General features: G+C 44.9%; 1 protein-coding gene across 1 annotated transcript in view; it reads left to right on the forward strand.

Moving 5' to 3' along the window:
* Positions 1 to 17,500, forward strand: part of RyR (Ryanodine receptor) — a 177,923-nt gene that overhangs the window by 127,171 nt on the left and 33,252 nt on the right. Inside the window, exons 41-65 of the mRNA XM_086555430.1 lie at positions 1 to 159; positions 454 to 608; positions 2,095 to 2,219; positions 2,412 to 2,666; positions 2,788 to 2,991; positions 3,149 to 3,313; positions 3,617 to 3,763; positions 4,110 to 4,271; positions 4,471 to 4,607; positions 4,872 to 5,040; positions 5,434 to 5,562; positions 5,759 to 5,903; positions 6,114 to 6,237; positions 6,347 to 6,574; positions 6,691 to 6,841; positions 7,078 to 7,227; positions 7,473 to 7,608; positions 8,233 to 8,478; positions 9,505 to 9,694; positions 10,395 to 10,668; positions 10,882 to 11,061; positions 11,293 to 11,421; positions 14,494 to 14,655; positions 14,790 to 15,014; positions 15,654 to 15,763. The exon at positions 1 to 159 is cut by the window's left edge and continues 56 nt beyond it. Of these exons, the coding sequence (XP_086411556.1) occupies positions 1 to 159; positions 454 to 608; positions 2,095 to 2,219; positions 2,412 to 2,666; positions 2,788 to 2,991; positions 3,149 to 3,313; positions 3,617 to 3,763; positions 4,110 to 4,271; positions 4,471 to 4,607; positions 4,872 to 5,040; positions 5,434 to 5,562; positions 5,759 to 5,903; positions 6,114 to 6,237; positions 6,347 to 6,574; positions 6,691 to 6,841; positions 7,078 to 7,227; positions 7,473 to 7,608; positions 8,233 to 8,478; positions 9,505 to 9,694; positions 10,395 to 10,668; positions 10,882 to 11,061; positions 11,293 to 11,421; positions 14,494 to 14,655; positions 14,790 to 15,014; positions 15,654 to 15,763 (4,257 nt within the window). The remainder of the gene's footprint in view (positions 160 to 453; positions 609 to 2,094; positions 2,220 to 2,411; positions 2,667 to 2,787; positions 2,992 to 3,148; positions 3,314 to 3,616; positions 3,764 to 4,109; positions 4,272 to 4,470; positions 4,608 to 4,871; positions 5,041 to 5,433; positions 5,563 to 5,758; positions 5,904 to 6,113; positions 6,238 to 6,346; positions 6,575 to 6,690; positions 6,842 to 7,077; positions 7,228 to 7,472; positions 7,609 to 8,232; positions 8,479 to 9,504; positions 9,695 to 10,394; positions 10,669 to 10,881; positions 11,062 to 11,292; positions 11,422 to 14,493; positions 14,656 to 14,789; positions 15,015 to 15,653; positions 15,764 to 17,500) is intronic.

The raw sequence follows: 17,500 nt of genomic DNA on the forward strand, positions 1-17,500 counted from the left end.
GACGAGTCGTCAGAACCAGAAGGCCATGTTCGACCACCTGCCCTTCCTGCTGGATAATTCGAACATCCTGCTGTCGAGACCTTCGCTGCGCGGCACCACCCCGCTCGACGTGGCTTACTCTTCCCTCATGGACAACACCGAGCTGGCTTTGGCTCTTAGGTAATGTGCTAGGGGTCGGGGGGAAGGGGAGGGAGGGGTTCTTTGTTAGTGGGAGAAGGGCCTTGCCTGGATTGCTGGATCTTTGAATCCATTTATTTTTGTTTGATGATGGTTTATACTCTCTCTCTCTCTTTATATATATATATATATATATATATATATATATATATATATATATTTATATATATATATATATATATATATATATATATATTTATATATATATACACATACACACCTCTCTATACCCTAACCACCCGAACGCCATCTAGCAGCTCCATTCACAACCCACAGAGAACATCACCTGGAGAAGATCGCCGTCTACCTGTCGAGGTGCGGTCTCCAGAGCAACAGCGACCTCGTGGAGCGTGGATACCCGGATCTCGGTTGGGATCCTGTCGAGGGCGAGCGCTACCTGGATTTCCTTCGCTTCTGCGTGTGGGTCGGAGGTGAGTGCGGCTGGTGTGCGGGTATTCGTGTCAGACTGTGTGTGCGTGATTCTGTTGCGTGTGTTTATGGGAGAGTTTGTTCGGTGAGATTGCGGGCGTGTGTGTGTGTGTGTGTGTGTGTGTTTTATGTTGTTCCGTGTGTGTTAGCGTTGTATGCATGCGATTGTGTGTGTGTGTCTGTGTGATTATCCCTGTATGTGTTATTGTCTTAACATAAGGGCGTGCTTGTGGTTGCATCGATGCATGAGTAAACAATGGTGTTGTGAATATTTTCCTTTTTCATGGTTTGTGAAGAGAATGTCTGTGCAAAGTGTATTACTGTTTTTCAATCTTTCTTGCTGTTGATATGATGCGTGAAAGTCTGACTGAGTTGCGAGTTTTTGAATTAATTGGCTTCACAAATAAAGCCTTTCACTTCTGTAGTCTTTGCCGGCCTAACAGCATACCCTGCTTTTATAACTTTCCCTTTCATTTTTATAACGATTAAATCACACTAATATTTTTCCTATGATTTGTGGTAGTGCAAAATTAGGTGCAGTTTACGTGGATTATCATTATTATTTTTTGATGATTAAGGACACTTATTTTTTCTTTTTTATTTTTCCTTTTCTTGTACGTCAAGTATTAATAATTTTGCTTATCCACATATGAAGATTTAGCCTTTGCCTGTTGAGCTGTGAGTATTGTCCTGTCAACATTTTGTAAACAATGTCCTTTCCCCTTTTGAAGAAGCTGTCACTTGATTGGTCGGCACTCTCACGGGAGGACCAATCAGACTGCAGCTTATAAATAAAATAAAAAAATAAACACATCCAACGAATAGCATGATGGCTCTCAGTGTAACATGTTCGTAGTGCTACGGTCTGGCTTGAGCTGGCCTGCAGTGTTCGCTCCCTTTTTACCAGGTCTGAACAGGGATCAAGAAATACAAGGTACACGTGCACTGCGTCTCACAAACTAGCTTTCCTCACTCGCTTTATTTTCCTTCCTATTTTTCACTCACATGATGCCGCTTTTCCCTTCCTCACCACTGACCTTACCAAACCGTGTCTTCTTTGTCCTGGACTGTGTTTTGGGGGTATACATTGGTCATACACTACGAAAGTAAATGCCGTTTTTGGTTAAGCCACTTGAGTGAAATGTATTAATTGCAAAAGACGCATGTATACCTCAAATGCCCTTTTTTCTCAAATATCAGAAGCATGGCACATGGAAGTTAAAATCAAAACGAAATTAATTTACTTGTGTAGATGAAGTCTAATAAAACGGATAAGATTAAAAGTAAAACTGAATGAAATATGGAATCCAACATTCACATTTTCAGCCACATATATATCAAGCAAACGCAAAGAAAATAGAAAAAGATGGCCATATTTTCTTAAAAAAAGAGGGAAGAAGTAATATTAGATAACGGCCATTAGACGCAAACAACCCCTTTCCTCTTCAAAGAGACCGCCCTTTGAGACCACTTTTGCTCTTCCTCCAGGCGAGAGTGTGGAGGAAAACGCCAACCTGGTCATCCGTCTGCTGATCCGCCGCCCGGAGTGCCTGGGTCCCGCACTCAGGGGTGAGGGCGAAGGCCTCCTCTGCGCCATCATCGACGCTAATAAGGTGAGTGTTCGGGGGCTCCGTCGTTGGATCGTTGGCGCAGACGCTGCCGCGTCGCTGGGTTGGTTTATTTGGAGCGACTTTGTCTGTTATGATTCCCTCTTAAATTCTCTCGAGCTGAAATGATCAAGCGGCTGCTGAAACAAAATGTTGTTAAATGTACCGGGTGTTAACACACATCATCCCCTCCCGTAGATGTCTGAGCGCATCGCCCTGCAGCGCCTTGGAGCCGAGGCCGAGGGCGTCGTGCCCATCGAGCATCCTATGCCCGCGGGAGACGACGACGAGGACTACGTGGACACCGGCGCCGCCATCCTCAACTTCTACTGTACCCTGGTCGACCTCATGGGCCGCTGTGCCCCCGAGGCCAACGTCATCGCCCAGGGCAAGAATGACAGCCTTCGCGCCCGAGCCATCCTCCGCTCCCTCGTGCCCCTGGAGGACCTGCAGGTACGTCGTGCCTCCTCAGGCAGGCGCGAGGGACTCGTGTTACTATGGCGAGATATATGTTCATGTCGCCTTTCTTCTTCATGTTTTTGTTTATATCTCCCTACTTGTCTCTCCTCTTCAGGGCGTCCTGTCGCTGCGATTCACGCTGTCCAATTCCTCCGACGAGGGTAGGAGCGACATGCCCCCAGGCCTCATCCCCGCCCACAAGCAGAGCATCGTGCTCTTCCTCGAGCGCGTGTACGGCATGAACAACAAGGATCTCTTCTTCAGCCTCCTCGAGGACGCTTTCCTACCCGACCTGAGAGCCGCCACGGCACTCGATAAGGTACGTCGGAAAGTTTTACTACTCCATTGAAACTGACTACTACCTCATGGACTATTCCTTGCCTCAGGATCAAGATTACCTCATAAACATCTCTCCTATGTGAAACGTCAATAAAAAAAAAAAACAAAAAACAACAACGACATTTCCTCTTTTCCAGTCCGACGGCTCCGAGTCCGAGATGGGTCTCGCCCTCAACCGCTACATCGGAAACTCCATCCTTCCGGCACTCATCTCGCACTCCAGCTTCTACGCCGAGGCTGAGGCTCACGCGCCACTGCTGGATGCCACGCTGCACACCGTCTATAGGCTCTCCAAGTGCAAGGTGAGTGGCACTGGTGGAGAAAGAGAATATTTTGTTTCTTTCTTATCTTGAACAGCCAATTCATTCACCATCACTACCACTACCAATACAGGTATCTCTGGCACCACCATTACCACAATCTCTACCACTACCACTACACTACTACCATCACCACCACCACCATCATTACCACCACTACCACTACCACCACCACCACCACCACCACCACCACCATCATCATCATCACTACCACCATCACCACCACCACCATCACCCTTATACTCTTGCAACAAAGCTGACCCCTTCCCTCCTCCTCGCCTCCAGATCCTGACGAAGGGCCAGCGTGAGGCCGTGTCCGACTTCCTGGTGGCGCTGACCCGCGAGATGCAGCCGGCTGCCCTTCTGCCTCTCCTGCGCAAGCTCACCATCGACGTCTCAAAGCTGTCGGAGTACACTACCGTCGCCCTCAGGGTAGGCCTATGACTTGGTTTAAGTTCTTTTCTGTTGAAAGTTAGGACTACTTAGATCAGCTTCATGTGTTTTTTCGCTGTTCTTTCTTTTTTTAAGATTCGAATTGCTTACTGCTGGTATAGTCTTGTTCCTACTTCTTTGTTCTGTCTTTTAAAATATAAAATTGCCTACTTCAGAAAATTACTTCATTCTTTTTTTTTTTACTTTGACATTCACAATGCCCTCCTTCAGAAAATCTACTTCTGCAAATGGTCTCATCATTTTTTCATTGCTCTGTCATACGAAATTCATAATACCCCACTTCTGAAAATCTCACATTTCTTTAACATTCTTACTCGGTTCACAGTTGCTGACTCTGCACTACGAGCGTTGCGGAAAGTACTATGGCTCCTCCTCCAACACCCCTGGCACAGCCTCCGAGGAAGAGAAGCGTCTGACCATGATGCTCTTCACCAACATCTTCGACTCCCTGGCCAAGATGGAGTACGACCCAGACCTGTTCGGCAAGGTACGAGACCCGGAATTCGGCTGCTAGTGTATAGGATGAGATAGATTCGTGAAGGAAATTAATGTAGTAAGGAAGACACGATAGAGATTATATCAAAAGGAAAATGTCTGAGAATAGTCGAGTTGCTAAAATAATTGAAAAGAAAGGAGTTATATAAATTCCATTTTATAAATATCTCCCCTCTTTCGCCCCCCCCCAGGCCCTGCCATGCCTCTCAGCCATCGGTTGTGCCCTGCCTCCCGACTACTCGCTCACGCACGGCTACGACGACGAGCTCTACAATACTGCCTCTTGCGCCGAGGGCCCTTACAAGCCCGCTCCCATCGGAACGGAAGAGTAAGTGGCCTGGATTAGATTTGGAATGTTTGAGAATTCCGTTTGTGCCTAGTTTAAATGATGTTATAGGGCGAATCGGGGTTAGATATTCTAGTTCAAGGGTATATATTGTTGTTTTTATGTCAATTGATTAAAAAAACAATGGGGATATATATCACGCAAGGCTGAACAATAAAACAAACTTGAGCACTGTAGGTAAAGGCAAAGTTCACAGAATTCTGCACGAAATGCGCACGAGATCTAACACAAAGCTCCTTCCAACAGAGTGCAGTTGGACCAGGACATCGTTGACCTGATTAACAAGTTCAGCGAGCACTACCACGACGCTTGGGCCTCACGCAAGCTGGAGAGCGGATGGACCTATGGCGAGGCCTACTCCACTGAAGACAAGATGCATCCCAGACTCAAGCCTTACTCTATGTTGTCGGATTACGTAAGTTGCAAGAGTTGATGATGCGGTTTTGGATTTGGGGGGTTGTTTATACGTTGATGGGGGTCGTTTCTGGATGTAGCATTTCGTAGGTTTCTGGAGTGATGTTTAAGGTTGGATTTGTTCATATTCTGTAGGTATTTGTTTTCTTTCTTTTCACGTTTTGTCAATTGGGCATAAATGGAATATATTCTATTTGATGATGTCTTAGTAAGTTTCAACATGGATTCTTGCAAGAAAACAATATTCTTCCTGTTACTAAAAATAGGACATACTCAAAGAACAGAAAATTAAAATATGCCTACAAACGTCGAAAATTCTACAATAGATAAAAAAACATATTTCAATAATCCCTCACTAACATCTCTTTCACGCCCCCCCTCCCCCCGCGCATAGGAAAGGGAACGCTACCGTGAGCCGGTGAGGGAAGCCACCAAGGCCCTTCTTGCCCTCAACTGGAACATCGAGTACGAGAGCATGGAGAACACGAGCGCCGGACGAGAGCAGCTCCACCGCCAGGACACTGTAAGTCGGCCTTCTGTTTTCGTTCATTGTGTAAAGACTTGTTTAAAGAAGAAGTTCCAAAGGCGTGCGAGATTTGTCTTATTTTTATTTAATTGTTTATATTTATTTATTTTTGAAGGCGTATCATACTTGTAAATGACTAGATAATCCACGATGCTGAAGTAATTTGTGTTTCAAATTGCTGTTTCTCCCGCAGTCTGATCTGTACAACTACAACCCACAACCTGTGGACATGACTAACCTGACGCTGTCCAGAGAGATGCAGAACATGGCCGAGCGCCTGGCTGAGAACGCGCACGATATCTGGGCCAAGAGGAAGGTCGATGAACTGGAGGCTTGCGGTGAGTGGGACATGTAACCAAAGTGAAGATGGTTTAGGTGTTTATTTGGTTATTCATTTGAGTATATTTATTTCTCAAGAAATAACGAATTTGGGAAAAGTAACGAGATCCGATTAGTAACCGTTCTTGTCTTATGTTAGCGTATAGGGCACGTGGATTAACCATATAGACGTTAAGGTGACACATGTAAGAGCTTCGTTCTCTCGGCAGGTGGCGGACTGCACCCCCAGATGGTGCCATACGACATGCTGACCGAGAAGGAGAAGCGAAAGGACCGCTTCCGATCCATCGAACTCCTCAAATACCTTCAGTTCATGGGCTACAGACTCAGCAGGTGAGTAACATGCCTTGCCACGTTACCAAATCCCGAGTAACACTGCGAACACGATCTCCCCGTGATCCGCTTGGTCACCGGTGTTACCTCTGCTGTTTCTCTCTCTCAGGAGCGGCGCCGTCGAGGAAAGCGGAGCTGGTGCTGCAGGAGCGGTAGAGCGACGCTTCGCCTACAGTCTGCTCGAGAAGCTGTTGCAGTACTTGGATTGCGCGGCCATCAACATGAAGCTTCTGAAGCCCTCTGCTAATCTCTCCAGGCGAAGCTCCTTCAAGACTTCGACTAAGGACGTTAAGTTCTTCTCGAAGGTCGTGCTCCCTTTGATGGAGAAATACTTCAGGTCAGTGCTGGGAAGGTTGTTAATGTCATCGACGTTATTAAGTAATTGAAACAGCTAATCGCAGCTTCAAGTCAACTGTGTCTCTTTTAACTCCTTCTATCCATCTATTCCTATAGCACCAACCGCAATTACTTCCTAACGGTGGCACAGACGTCAACTATGGTGGGTGCCGCGTCTCTCAAGGAGAAGGAGATGGTCGCTTCCCTCTTCTGCAAACTGGCTAACCTCATGCGACTCAAGATGGTCTGCTTCGGTTCCGATACTAAGGTAAAGTTTGGTTGTAGACTGGCAAATTGGTAACGTATCTTACACTCTTATGACACGTTTTTCCACTTTCTCATTTGATCGCACACTCCCTTTTATATTATCTCATACTTACTGCAGTCATATTTTAAAAGCTACCATTAATAACATATGCAATATTCCTGCCAAAAAGTCTACCCTAAGAACAAAATAAGCGAGCTCACCCACAATGATCCCTGACACCTTTATCTTAATTTCAGGTTACGGTGAAGTGTCTTCAGGTGATCGTGCGTTCCGTCGACGCCAAGACACTGGCCAAGAGTCTTCCCGAGTTCATACGCACTTCGATGCTCACTTTCTTCAACAACGCAGCTGTCGATCTCGAGATGTGCATCCATTGTCTTCAGGAGGTGAGAGAAGATCAAGGGCATTTGGGGATAATCTGACTAAAGACTATTCTCTATTGATTTTTTTTAAGAATGACTGAAGATTTTTGTAACGATTTTGATATTAAAGTGACGAGTATATTTCAGAGTCTCGGAATATCACAATTGTTTTATCATGTCAGCTTCTTGTATCAGAAAACGATAAGAGACATTTTTAAAACGAGTAAGAAAAGGTGAAGCATTTTACATTGATCTTTTTTCATACACAGGGTAAATACGCCTACATTCGAGGTACTCACTTGAAGACTTCGGCGTCTCTCAACTACGTGCAGACGGTTCTCCTGCCGGTGCTCACCTCGCTCTTCGATCACACGGCAGCCTGCGAGTTCGGCCAAGATCTTTTGTGTGAGTAATATGGTCTTTTCTGATTTTTTTTATTTTACTTTTTTCTGATGTCTGTTTTTATCGGTCTTATTTCAGTTTTCTCTCTGTCTCTGTCTGTGTTTCTTGCTCTTCTCTGTCTCTGTATCTGTTTGTCTCTGTCTCTCTCTGTGTCTGTGTCTCTTTGCCTCTGGCTCTCTCTGTCTCTGCCTCTACCTATGTCTCTGTCTTTCTCGCTCTCTCTCTCTCTCTCTCTCTCTCTCTCTCTCTCTCTCTCTCTCTCTCTCTCTCTCTCTCCCTCTCTCCTTTTTCTCTTTCTCTTTTCTCTCTCCCTCTCTCTCTCTCTCCTCTCCTCTCCTCTCTCCTCTCTCTTCTCTCTCTCTCTATCTCTCCTCTCTCTCTCTCTCTCTCTCTCTCTCTCTATCTCTCTCTCTCTCTCTCTCTCTCTCTCTCTCTCTCTCTCTCTCTCTCTCTCTCTCTCTCTCTCTCTCTCTCTCTCTCTCTCTCTCTCTCTCTCTCTCTTTCCCTCTCTCTCTGACTCTTTTACACTGTAAAGTATCCCTAAACAATCAAAATGGCCGATTACCACAACCATAACAACGCATAAAAAGACTAAATCTAACGTTGGCTTCTCTCCGGACCTTCCAGTGGATGAGATCCAGGTGGCTTGCTACAAGATCCTAGCGGCGCTCTACCAGCTGGGCACCGACCTCAGCCTGGACGGCAACAGGACCTTCATGAAAAAGGAACTAGACCGCCATCGTCCGGCCATCGGCAACTGCCTCGGGGCTTTCGCTGGAACGTTCCCCGTGGCCTTCCTGGAACCACTCATGAACAAGAACAACCCCTGGAGTATTCACAACCGCATTGCCGATCAGTCCCTGGAGGCTCAAGGTATGTTTGAGGGGTTGTGGGTAGGGAAGAAGGAGGGAGGGAGGGGTTGGAGAAGGAGAGGTGGAGTAGGGAGAGGTGGAGGAGGAAGAATTGGAGATGGAAGAGGAAGAAGAATGGAGGGGGGAGGTTGGGAAAGGAGAGGTGTAGGAGGAAGATTTTGAGGTGGAAGAGGAATGGAGCGGGAGTTGAGGAAAGGAGACAAGGGAAGATTTGAGCTGAAGGGAAGGAGAGGTGGAGGAGGGGAATATTTTGAGTGAAGAGGAATAGGGAGGTTGGGGAAGGAGAGGTGGAGGAGGAGGATTTTGAGGTGGAAGAGGAATTGAAGAGGAGGAAAGATATGTTTGAGGAATTTTGGAGAGGAAGGAAGGAAGAATGGAGGCTGGGGAAGGAGAAGGGGAGAAGGATAATTTGTATGTTTAAAGGTCGCTGATGAGTGACAGTGCAAGCGCTAGAGCGTGTATCAAGTCATGATACACAGCCCAATACTCCTCTCCCGTCTCGTGGGACCTGAGTCAGCCCTGGCTATGACTGCGTAATCAGGAAGACCGTAACGGGTGACCCCCCCCCCCACCATCCCTTACTTATCACATGGATGGTAACGTCTGATAACATGGGAGGAAGAAGAATGGAAGAAGAGTAGTTTGTCGAAGGTGAGGAAGGAGGGGAGGAGGGGGGGGGGGATAAAGATGAGGTGCAGAAAGAGGACGATAAGGGAAAGGTAATGGTAAGGTGAGAGGATAAGTGTAAAAGACAGAGAAGGGGGACGAAGAAAAGATAAGAAAAATCCAGGAGTTGAAAATTAGATTAGGAGAAGAGGAAAGAAAGAAAAAAAAAAGACAACGACCCAAGTTAAAACCAAATCCCAAATCAAGAAAACGAACAAAACACATCACAGAAATCCCCCTCCCCCCCACAAACACACAAACACACCCTACATCCCCCAAACCGCTACCCCCCCCCCCAAAAAAAAAAAAAAAAAAAAAAAAAAAAAAAAAAAATCCCAAATCTTCTCTCTCCACTTCGCAGAAATCATCGTGAAGATGGAGACAGCCATGCCGACCCTCGAAGCCGTCATGAAGGAAGTGGAGAAGTTCGTGGACGACGAATCCAAGCACACGGACTTCCCTTACATCATCGACGTCATCCTCCCTATGCTGTGCTCGTACCTGCCCTTCTGGTGGAATCAGGGGCCGGATAACGTCAACCCGTCTGAGGGGTGAGTGAGAGGGGGGTCAGCTGGGCGGTTGCTGGATGTGAGAGGGTTTGTGGTTGGGTGGGTGTGTGAGAGATGGGTGAGTTAGTGGGTCTGTGGTTGGGTGGGTGAGTGAGAGGTGGATGAGCTGGTGGATTGGTGGGTTTGTGGTTGGGTGGGTGTGTGAGAGGTGGATGAGTGGATAAGTGGATGGGTGTTAAGTTGGATGGATGAGTGTGAGGATGGATGGGTGATTTGTTTGGTTTGTGGTTGCGTAGATGGATAGGTGTTGGGTGGATGATAGATCGGTATATTGGTAAGATTGTGGTTTGATGGTTAGATATGTGGGGAGGATGGATGGATGAATTGATAGGTTTGTGGCTGGATGATTGGATGGATGGGTGAATTGATATATGTGTTGTTGGATGTATGGCTGACCTAGTCCAAATAAGTTGACAGATAGACAAAACTGATAGACAAATACGTCACCAGAAAAAAATAAACAGAAAAAAATGAAATTTACGTGATATGCAGAAAGTTGTATGGACGAATGAAAGAGACAGCAAGGACAGATAGACAAACAGATGAATAAACGACCGAAAGAGAAAGAGACACATACATAAACGAATGGATGAATATTCTACTATTATATTAAAAGATATCCCATAACCGCATCATACAACATCCTTCCTGTCTCTCAAAACCACCCGCTCCTGGTCCACAGCAACCACGTGTCGATGGTGACCTGCGAACACATGAACCAGCTCCTGCGTCTGGTGCTGCGCCTCATCATGTTCAACGTGGGTGTGGAGAACGCCCCTTGGATGACCCGCATCGCCGGCTACACTCAGCAGATCATCATCAACTCCAGCGAGGAACTGCTGAAGGACGCCTACTTGCCCCTGGCCGAGAGGGTCCACAAGCGAACGGAGTACATGTACAGCAAGGAGGAGAATCTCAGGAGTTTCCTCAAGTCTACGACCGAGGATACGAGCCAGGTGGGTTTATTGTGATATCCTATGGTGACTAGGAATAGTTTGAGTGGTAGGACACTCACCCGTGTTGATTCAGTGGTAGAGAGATAACTATAAATAGAAGAAATTTATGGAAAGATGAAACTTTTTTTTTTTAATCTTCCACGATTAATGTTAATGTATCATATCTTTGCAAAGTTTGATGCCTTATGAGAGATATATTTTTTTCTCCTTCAGGTCGAGAGCCAACTCCAAGAGGAATGGCAACTGCTCACGAGGGACATCTATGCCTTCTATCCCCTGCTCATCAAGTATGTCGACCAGCAGAGGAACCACTGGCTCAAGCACGGCGTACCCGAGGCCGAGGATGTGTACAATCGCGTCTCACAGATCTTCCATATCTGGTCAAACTCGCAGGTAAATTTGTTGAGTACGATGAGCAAGTTGTAAACAGACCAAGGGCGGAAAGAACAAGGAAACACACTAGCATGCCTACAGAATCCTGTGTTTTTTCCTGCTCTTCCCTTCGTCGTTCTATTGATCATAGGTGAATCATTCATGAAATTGACCCCGTGATAAAGTTTCCATGACTAATAAAACAACAACCACATATCACAACATCAAACGGCAATGTCCTCTTGTTTCTAGTACTTCCGCCGCGAGGAGACGAACTTCATCAGCCAGAACGAGATCGACAACATGACCCTGATCATGCCCACGGCCTCCTCCCGCAACCGCAGCGCCGTCCCGCCCGAGGCGTCGGCTGGAGGCGGCAAGGTAAAGGTAAAGCATGGTCCGCCTGGAGCGCTCTCTCTTCTGTCCAAAGGGGCGGTCACACCCCAGTACCCGAGGACCTCAGCCACTGCGTCGGTAGCGGGGGAAATCTTACTCTGTTTGATCCAAAATTCCCTATGGAGAAAGAATAGTACTAGTGTTCAAAAGATTTTGCCAATGTCATAAAAAGTAAAAGAAAAAAAAAAATTATAATGTAGTACTGGTATCCTAGTGTTGATTTTCTCCTTCATACTGGTTTCATGAGAAACCAATTATATCAATATTAGCATGTAATATATTCATACCAACTGCTGATAACACGGTACTGAGGTTGGTGCTGGCTTGACTTTCCCAAGCTTCCGTATAATTCTACTCACGGAAGGACTAGACAAGGTCTTTGCAATAAGTGAAGGTCTTGCTGGTCTTACATTATACTCTTTGAGATTGAAACAAATCTTTGATGTAATTCATGGGTAGAGACATCTGACAAAAATAGGAGTTACATATAAAAAAAAGATTATGTCATTAGATTAGTGCAGTAATATGATATACTTTCAGTCTCTAACTGATAAAATATGTATTTTAAAATATATGTATTAATCTCCCTCTTCATCCACAGTATTATAATGATTAGTCATTGAACAGTGATTGATTTAAATGTTCTTTGTTGAATTAGAAGCTTCCATAGTTAGTTCATGTGTTATTTTGCTGTAGAACTAACCTGAATATTATGCTATTCATTTTAACGAATGCTTCATATATATTTAAATTGCTTCTGTATCTTTTTCTTCTAAATTTTGGGCTCATATTTTGTTTCTGGGAGGCATTGGCGACGGTGAGTTGTTGCCATAATGTTGCCATATCGTTGGTGCTATTTTCCCCCCCCGCCCTCCTTCAGTGCTGCCATCTCGTGCTCCGAAATGGCATTAGTTTTGGGTCCCTTCATGTATCTATCTTTATATATATATTCTTTCATTTTGTCGTTTTAAGCAAACTGGACTACAAACTATGACAGTATGTATATATATTGTTCCTTTGTTTGCAGTGCATTTCATGATTTTCGTGCACTAGCACATGTGAATTTTCCAGTGGCTGGTATGTTGAGCTTTTCTGAATGCAAACAACAAAAGGAGATAAAAAAAAATTATATTGTCATTATTGATATTATCCAATTTCATTATATTGCAAAAAAAAAAAAAGTTCAGAAAAGACTGATATTTCTGTCTAAAGAGAATATAGATGTTGAGATATAACGATTAGAGTAAAAACACATGCAGAGAGATTGCACGTCTAGATAAGACTAGACAGTCTCCCCCTCCCTGTCACTATCACGACATGCCCCCCCCCCCCACCCCACCCCGCTGTCTTCGTGCTAGCCCCCCCCTCCCCCCTCCAAGATACCAAGCGCTCCGGGTAGCATGACGGTTGTTATTCAATCCATATTTCGTTTTGGTCTTCGCATTTTTTTTTACTTATTTTCAGTATATATATATTTTTTTCGTTGCTCTTGCTTTCCATATGGATATAGCATGGTTGCTATGTTTTTTTTTTTTTTATGTTGGCCGCTTTATTATGGAAGGAAAAGGAAAATAGATTAAGACTTCAGGCTTGTTCTCTCTTTCTTTTGTTTTTTATTATTTTTGTGTTTGTTTTTTTGCCTCTTGTGGTATTATGATTCATGCAAAGAGGTTTCTTTTTTTTATTCTCTGCTTTGGGTTGCAATCTTTTTATTTTTTTTGTTCAGGCATATTGGTTTCTCTTTTATTTTTTTATTTTTTGGTTCTCATTTGGTTCTACGAGTTTCTTCGGCTTTGTGTTGCAGGGTCGACATCAGTTCTGCATGTTTTTTTTTTTAATGTTTGAAATACCTCTTTTTTTAAATTTGCGATTATTATTTCCCTTCCTTTTTTCAAATCGTGCATTTTGCTGAAACCAGAAATTACATGCAGCTTTGGAATGTCATTTGTAATACAGTCAATATTTTGTGATCGACTGTGTATATCCTTCCTTTTTCATAACAATTTTCTCAAATATAAAAATTCGTGATTTTTATATTCATAGATATAATACACCTTATACAATATGTACATGCATTCATACATGTGTATATATATGTACGGAATATATACATATATATTTGTATGTGTATATGTATATACAGATGTGTATATACACAGAGTATGTACGTTTGTCCTTTTTCTTTTTCTTTTCCTCAAGCATATTTTTTTTATCCTAAGCAATTTTAAACACTCCTAGTATATAAGACATTCATCCAACCTTTTAGAATAGTTTTAGATTTACTAGAATGCCTCTATTTGGGCGATGTGAAGTGAGGTAGCAGAAACTGTTACTCAACACGCACTAACATGTTACTAGTAGCACTCTGGTTTGATACTTCACTCGGGATTTTGTTGTTTTTTGGGGTTGGTTACATCACACTTTATTGTGTATTATAGGGGGAGTGTTGATGTTTGATGACTGAGGTACAGTGTTTATTTGTATTTCTTCCAAAGGATAGTTTTCTCTTTCTTTCTTTCTTTCTCTCTCTTTTTCTCTATCTCATTCTCTCCTCCTCCCTTCCTCTCTCTCTCTCTCTCTCTCTCTCTCTCTCTCTCTCTCTCTCTCTCTCTCTCTCTCTCTCTCTCTCTCTCTCTCTCTCTCTCTCTCTCTCTCTCTCTCTCTCTCTCTCTCTCTCTCTCTCTCTCTCTCTCTCTTTCTCTCTTATGTGCACAAAACATATAGGAAACACATCAGGAAATAAATGCAGACTATGGAGACATTCATAAGACTGCACCATATTGCGCACTACAATATACTTTGTGTCCTAGAATAACATTGATACAAACAGGTACGTTGACAATGTAGGTAGAAGTAAAGTAAATGATAAAATGGTATTGTCATTATTATTGAAACAGATACCAATAGTTAGTAAAGATTTTAAAGAAAACGACAGAAAACATAGGCTTATCACGAGGTAAACTCAAACACCTTTAGGATAGTGCACCTAGTCTGTTTAGGAGTTTAGATTCCCTACTCAAGGAATGAGGTTCAGGGGCTCTTCGATCCCTTTTGCAGAAGAAGAAGAGGCGCGCCGACGGCAAGAAGATGAGCAAGGAGAAGGAACTGGCGTCTTCTCTCATGGTGGCTTGTCTGAAGCGCCTCCTGCCAGTGGGTCTCAACCTCTTCGCAGGTCGAGAACAGGAGCTCGTACAACACTGCAAAGAGAAGTTCCTTGCGGTTAGTCTTCGATGTTATTTCGTTGATATTTGTCTTTTTCTTATAGAGTCTTAAGGAATATATAGGCTTCTTGTTTTTACTGGAAATCGTGAATCAGAGTTCAGAGAGATTCACAACCTACTCTGCTTATACAGAAAGTACCTGAATCCGAGATCGTGGTGTTTGCCAAGACTCAGCTGACGTTGCCCGACAAGACCGACCCGTCTGACGCCATGAACTGGCAGCACACGTTATACTCGCGTCTCGGAGGCGGCCGCGTCCCGAGGGAAGACGACGATGAGAAGAAGTTGGTCCCGACCGTAGACGAGACCGTTGACAACATCGTCGCCATGGCTAAGGTCCTCTACGGCCTCCATATCGTGAGTATCGATGCGCGATTTAAGGAACCTTTTTTGACTCGTGCAATGGACGTCTTGCAGGTCTCGTAGGTTCAGCACGCCAGCCTTTATTATCTCCATTATCATTACCTTTTATTTACACTGTGATTACACGTAACTAATGTGACACTGATACCTCTATGAGAATGCATACAGTGCCCACCTTCTTGGTTACGCATTATACACTTGTATTGAGGCACACTGGTATGGCCGATATAGAGAGGACTTTATATATATATATGCATGGATATCATTTACATTTATTTTTCACGTACTTAAAATTGGAAGCTTTGATTTTTATTTCATATAATTTATTTACATATTTATTTGATAAAAGATCTTGGAATGTCACAATACAACTAGATGTTGCACGTAAGTCTTGCATAGAGAACAGTGCTATCTGGGAGTGAACAGGAGGACCTCCAGCGCAACCAAAGGGCGAGAAAGGTCGTGCATATTCACTCGCACGACCTTTCCATTCACACGGGCGACCCTCTTTTGTTATAAATCCTCCCTCGTGATCGCAAAAAAGATTAAGCTGATTAAGGCTGGAGGTCGTCTTGATAACTCGCCCAAAAGCTTCCTGCAAGAGTAAGATAACTTGGTGCCGCGGCTCGACAGATCGACCACCCACAAACATCCAAGGAAATCTGGCGCTCAGTCGTGTCCATCCAGCGCAAGCGAGCCGTCATCGCCTGCTTCAGACAGACGTCCCTCCACATGATGCCAAGGTACCTGGGTTTCCTGGAACGGCAGTAGGTCCAGGGCCCAGCTGTGCTGCCGCTGCTGCTGTCTTTGCTGCTACTGTGGCTGGCAAGCGCTGTGTGACACTTCCTTTTGCGGTGACGACACTCCTACTGCTATATATTCAATGATTTTAAGGAAATGATGTTTTGTTTACAACATTCGCTCTTAAAGGTTTCGCTTCGTTGTGCTATCATGCAGTGAGTGTCGTCATGCTTACGGAAGGTTCATGCGCTGCCTTGATTGTGCATGATGTTCGCCTATCGCTATGGAGCCTTTTTCTCTGCACTGTGATGAAGCGCTGATCGGTGCTTCTGTGTGCGTGCCATGCATTTTAGAACATTGGTTTGGAAAATTGTTATTTTGAATGATATCCTATATTGTATGATCCTTGTCAAGATATAAAAGTTGATGATTTCACACATTTAAATTTATATCAGTCAATAAAGATAACAAGACTAATTTTCGTAAGAAATAAAGAGTCAGAACAAATTGATATCCAACAATTCAGTATTTTGTAATAGTGCTCCGACTAATCATTAACATCTTCATTTTGGTAGAATAGCCAGAGGGGCGAAACTCAGAGAAACGGTAGAGAGGAAAAGTAAAAGGTTATAAAGAAGAATGCGCAAAAACAGCATTCCGCTAAAGAGCGTGAATAAAAGTGTTCTTTTAAAGTTCGTGATGAGTATTTAACATCAGCATCACACCTACCGGATGCTGAGTCACGGCCCTCTGGTCGCCCCACCCGCCTAGAGACATTAACTGAGCGGGACGAGACCCTCCAGCCTCGCACACACGCAACCCCTCGGCTTCTTGCTTCACTCGCAGTCCTCCCCGCTGCTCAAATAACCCCCCACCCCCATCTCCTTGAGCTGTGTGCCGAGTGGGCGCGTCTCGTCCCGCATGCTGACGCTGCTCGTCACTGACGTTTGTGCGGCTCCACCCTCCCGCCGGGCAGGGCCTGTGGCTCGTCTCACGCCGCCTACCTCAGCTGGTAGTCCCTGGCGCAGGTGGCGTGAGAAGGCCACAGGCGGTATGATGGCGGGGCGTGATGGGCCCGGCAGGTGAGTGGCGGGCAGCGGTGTGTGGTGATAACAGTGCTACCGACTAACAGTCAGTGCTCGCGGCCAACAGGCCTGCACTCCCCCCGTCTCCCGCTCGGGCTGGCGGAAGCTGCTGTCCTTCGCGAGGAAGCGCGCAGCCATCGCCTGCCTGCGATCAGTGCCCTTCTATAACGTACGCAGGTAATGCGTCGTGGACACCTCGTATGCTAGGGACGCTAATCCCGCCCTTGCTGGCACCTCACTCCGTGCAGGAGGAACCCATAGAAGCGCACTCGAGTTGTGGTTGACCTAACATTGCTCGTTGCCCTGTCAGATGCTGCCATTGTATCTTAACGAGTCCGAAATGTTCCTTCTGCTCCTCTCGAGTGACGTGTCAGCTGACTGCCAGTCCCTCTCCTGACTGGCACTAACTGTCAGCGTTGCCATGTGTGTTAACCAGTCCGATTCGTGTTATTTCATAGCATATTAATCAGCGATTGATTGGCAACACTGACTTAGTGCCATGTCACCCAGTACTTTATAACGCTCGTTAACACTTGGATTAGAAAACTACATTCCCATTATCCAACTTAGTCTTTTTTTTCCTCGCCTCTCTGTGGATGCGTTTGCTAAGTGCAATAACACAGAGACAAATAGTTAAAAAAAAAATATAAACAG

Source organism: Penaeus japonicus, unplaced genomic scaffold, assembly GCF_977035675.1.
Source record: "Penaeus japonicus unplaced genomic scaffold, GWHDUDI00000001_assembly GWHDUDI00000031, whole genome shotgun sequence".
Classification (NCBI taxonomy): domain Eukaryota; kingdom Metazoa; phylum Arthropoda; class Malacostraca; order Decapoda; family Penaeidae; genus Penaeus; species Penaeus japonicus.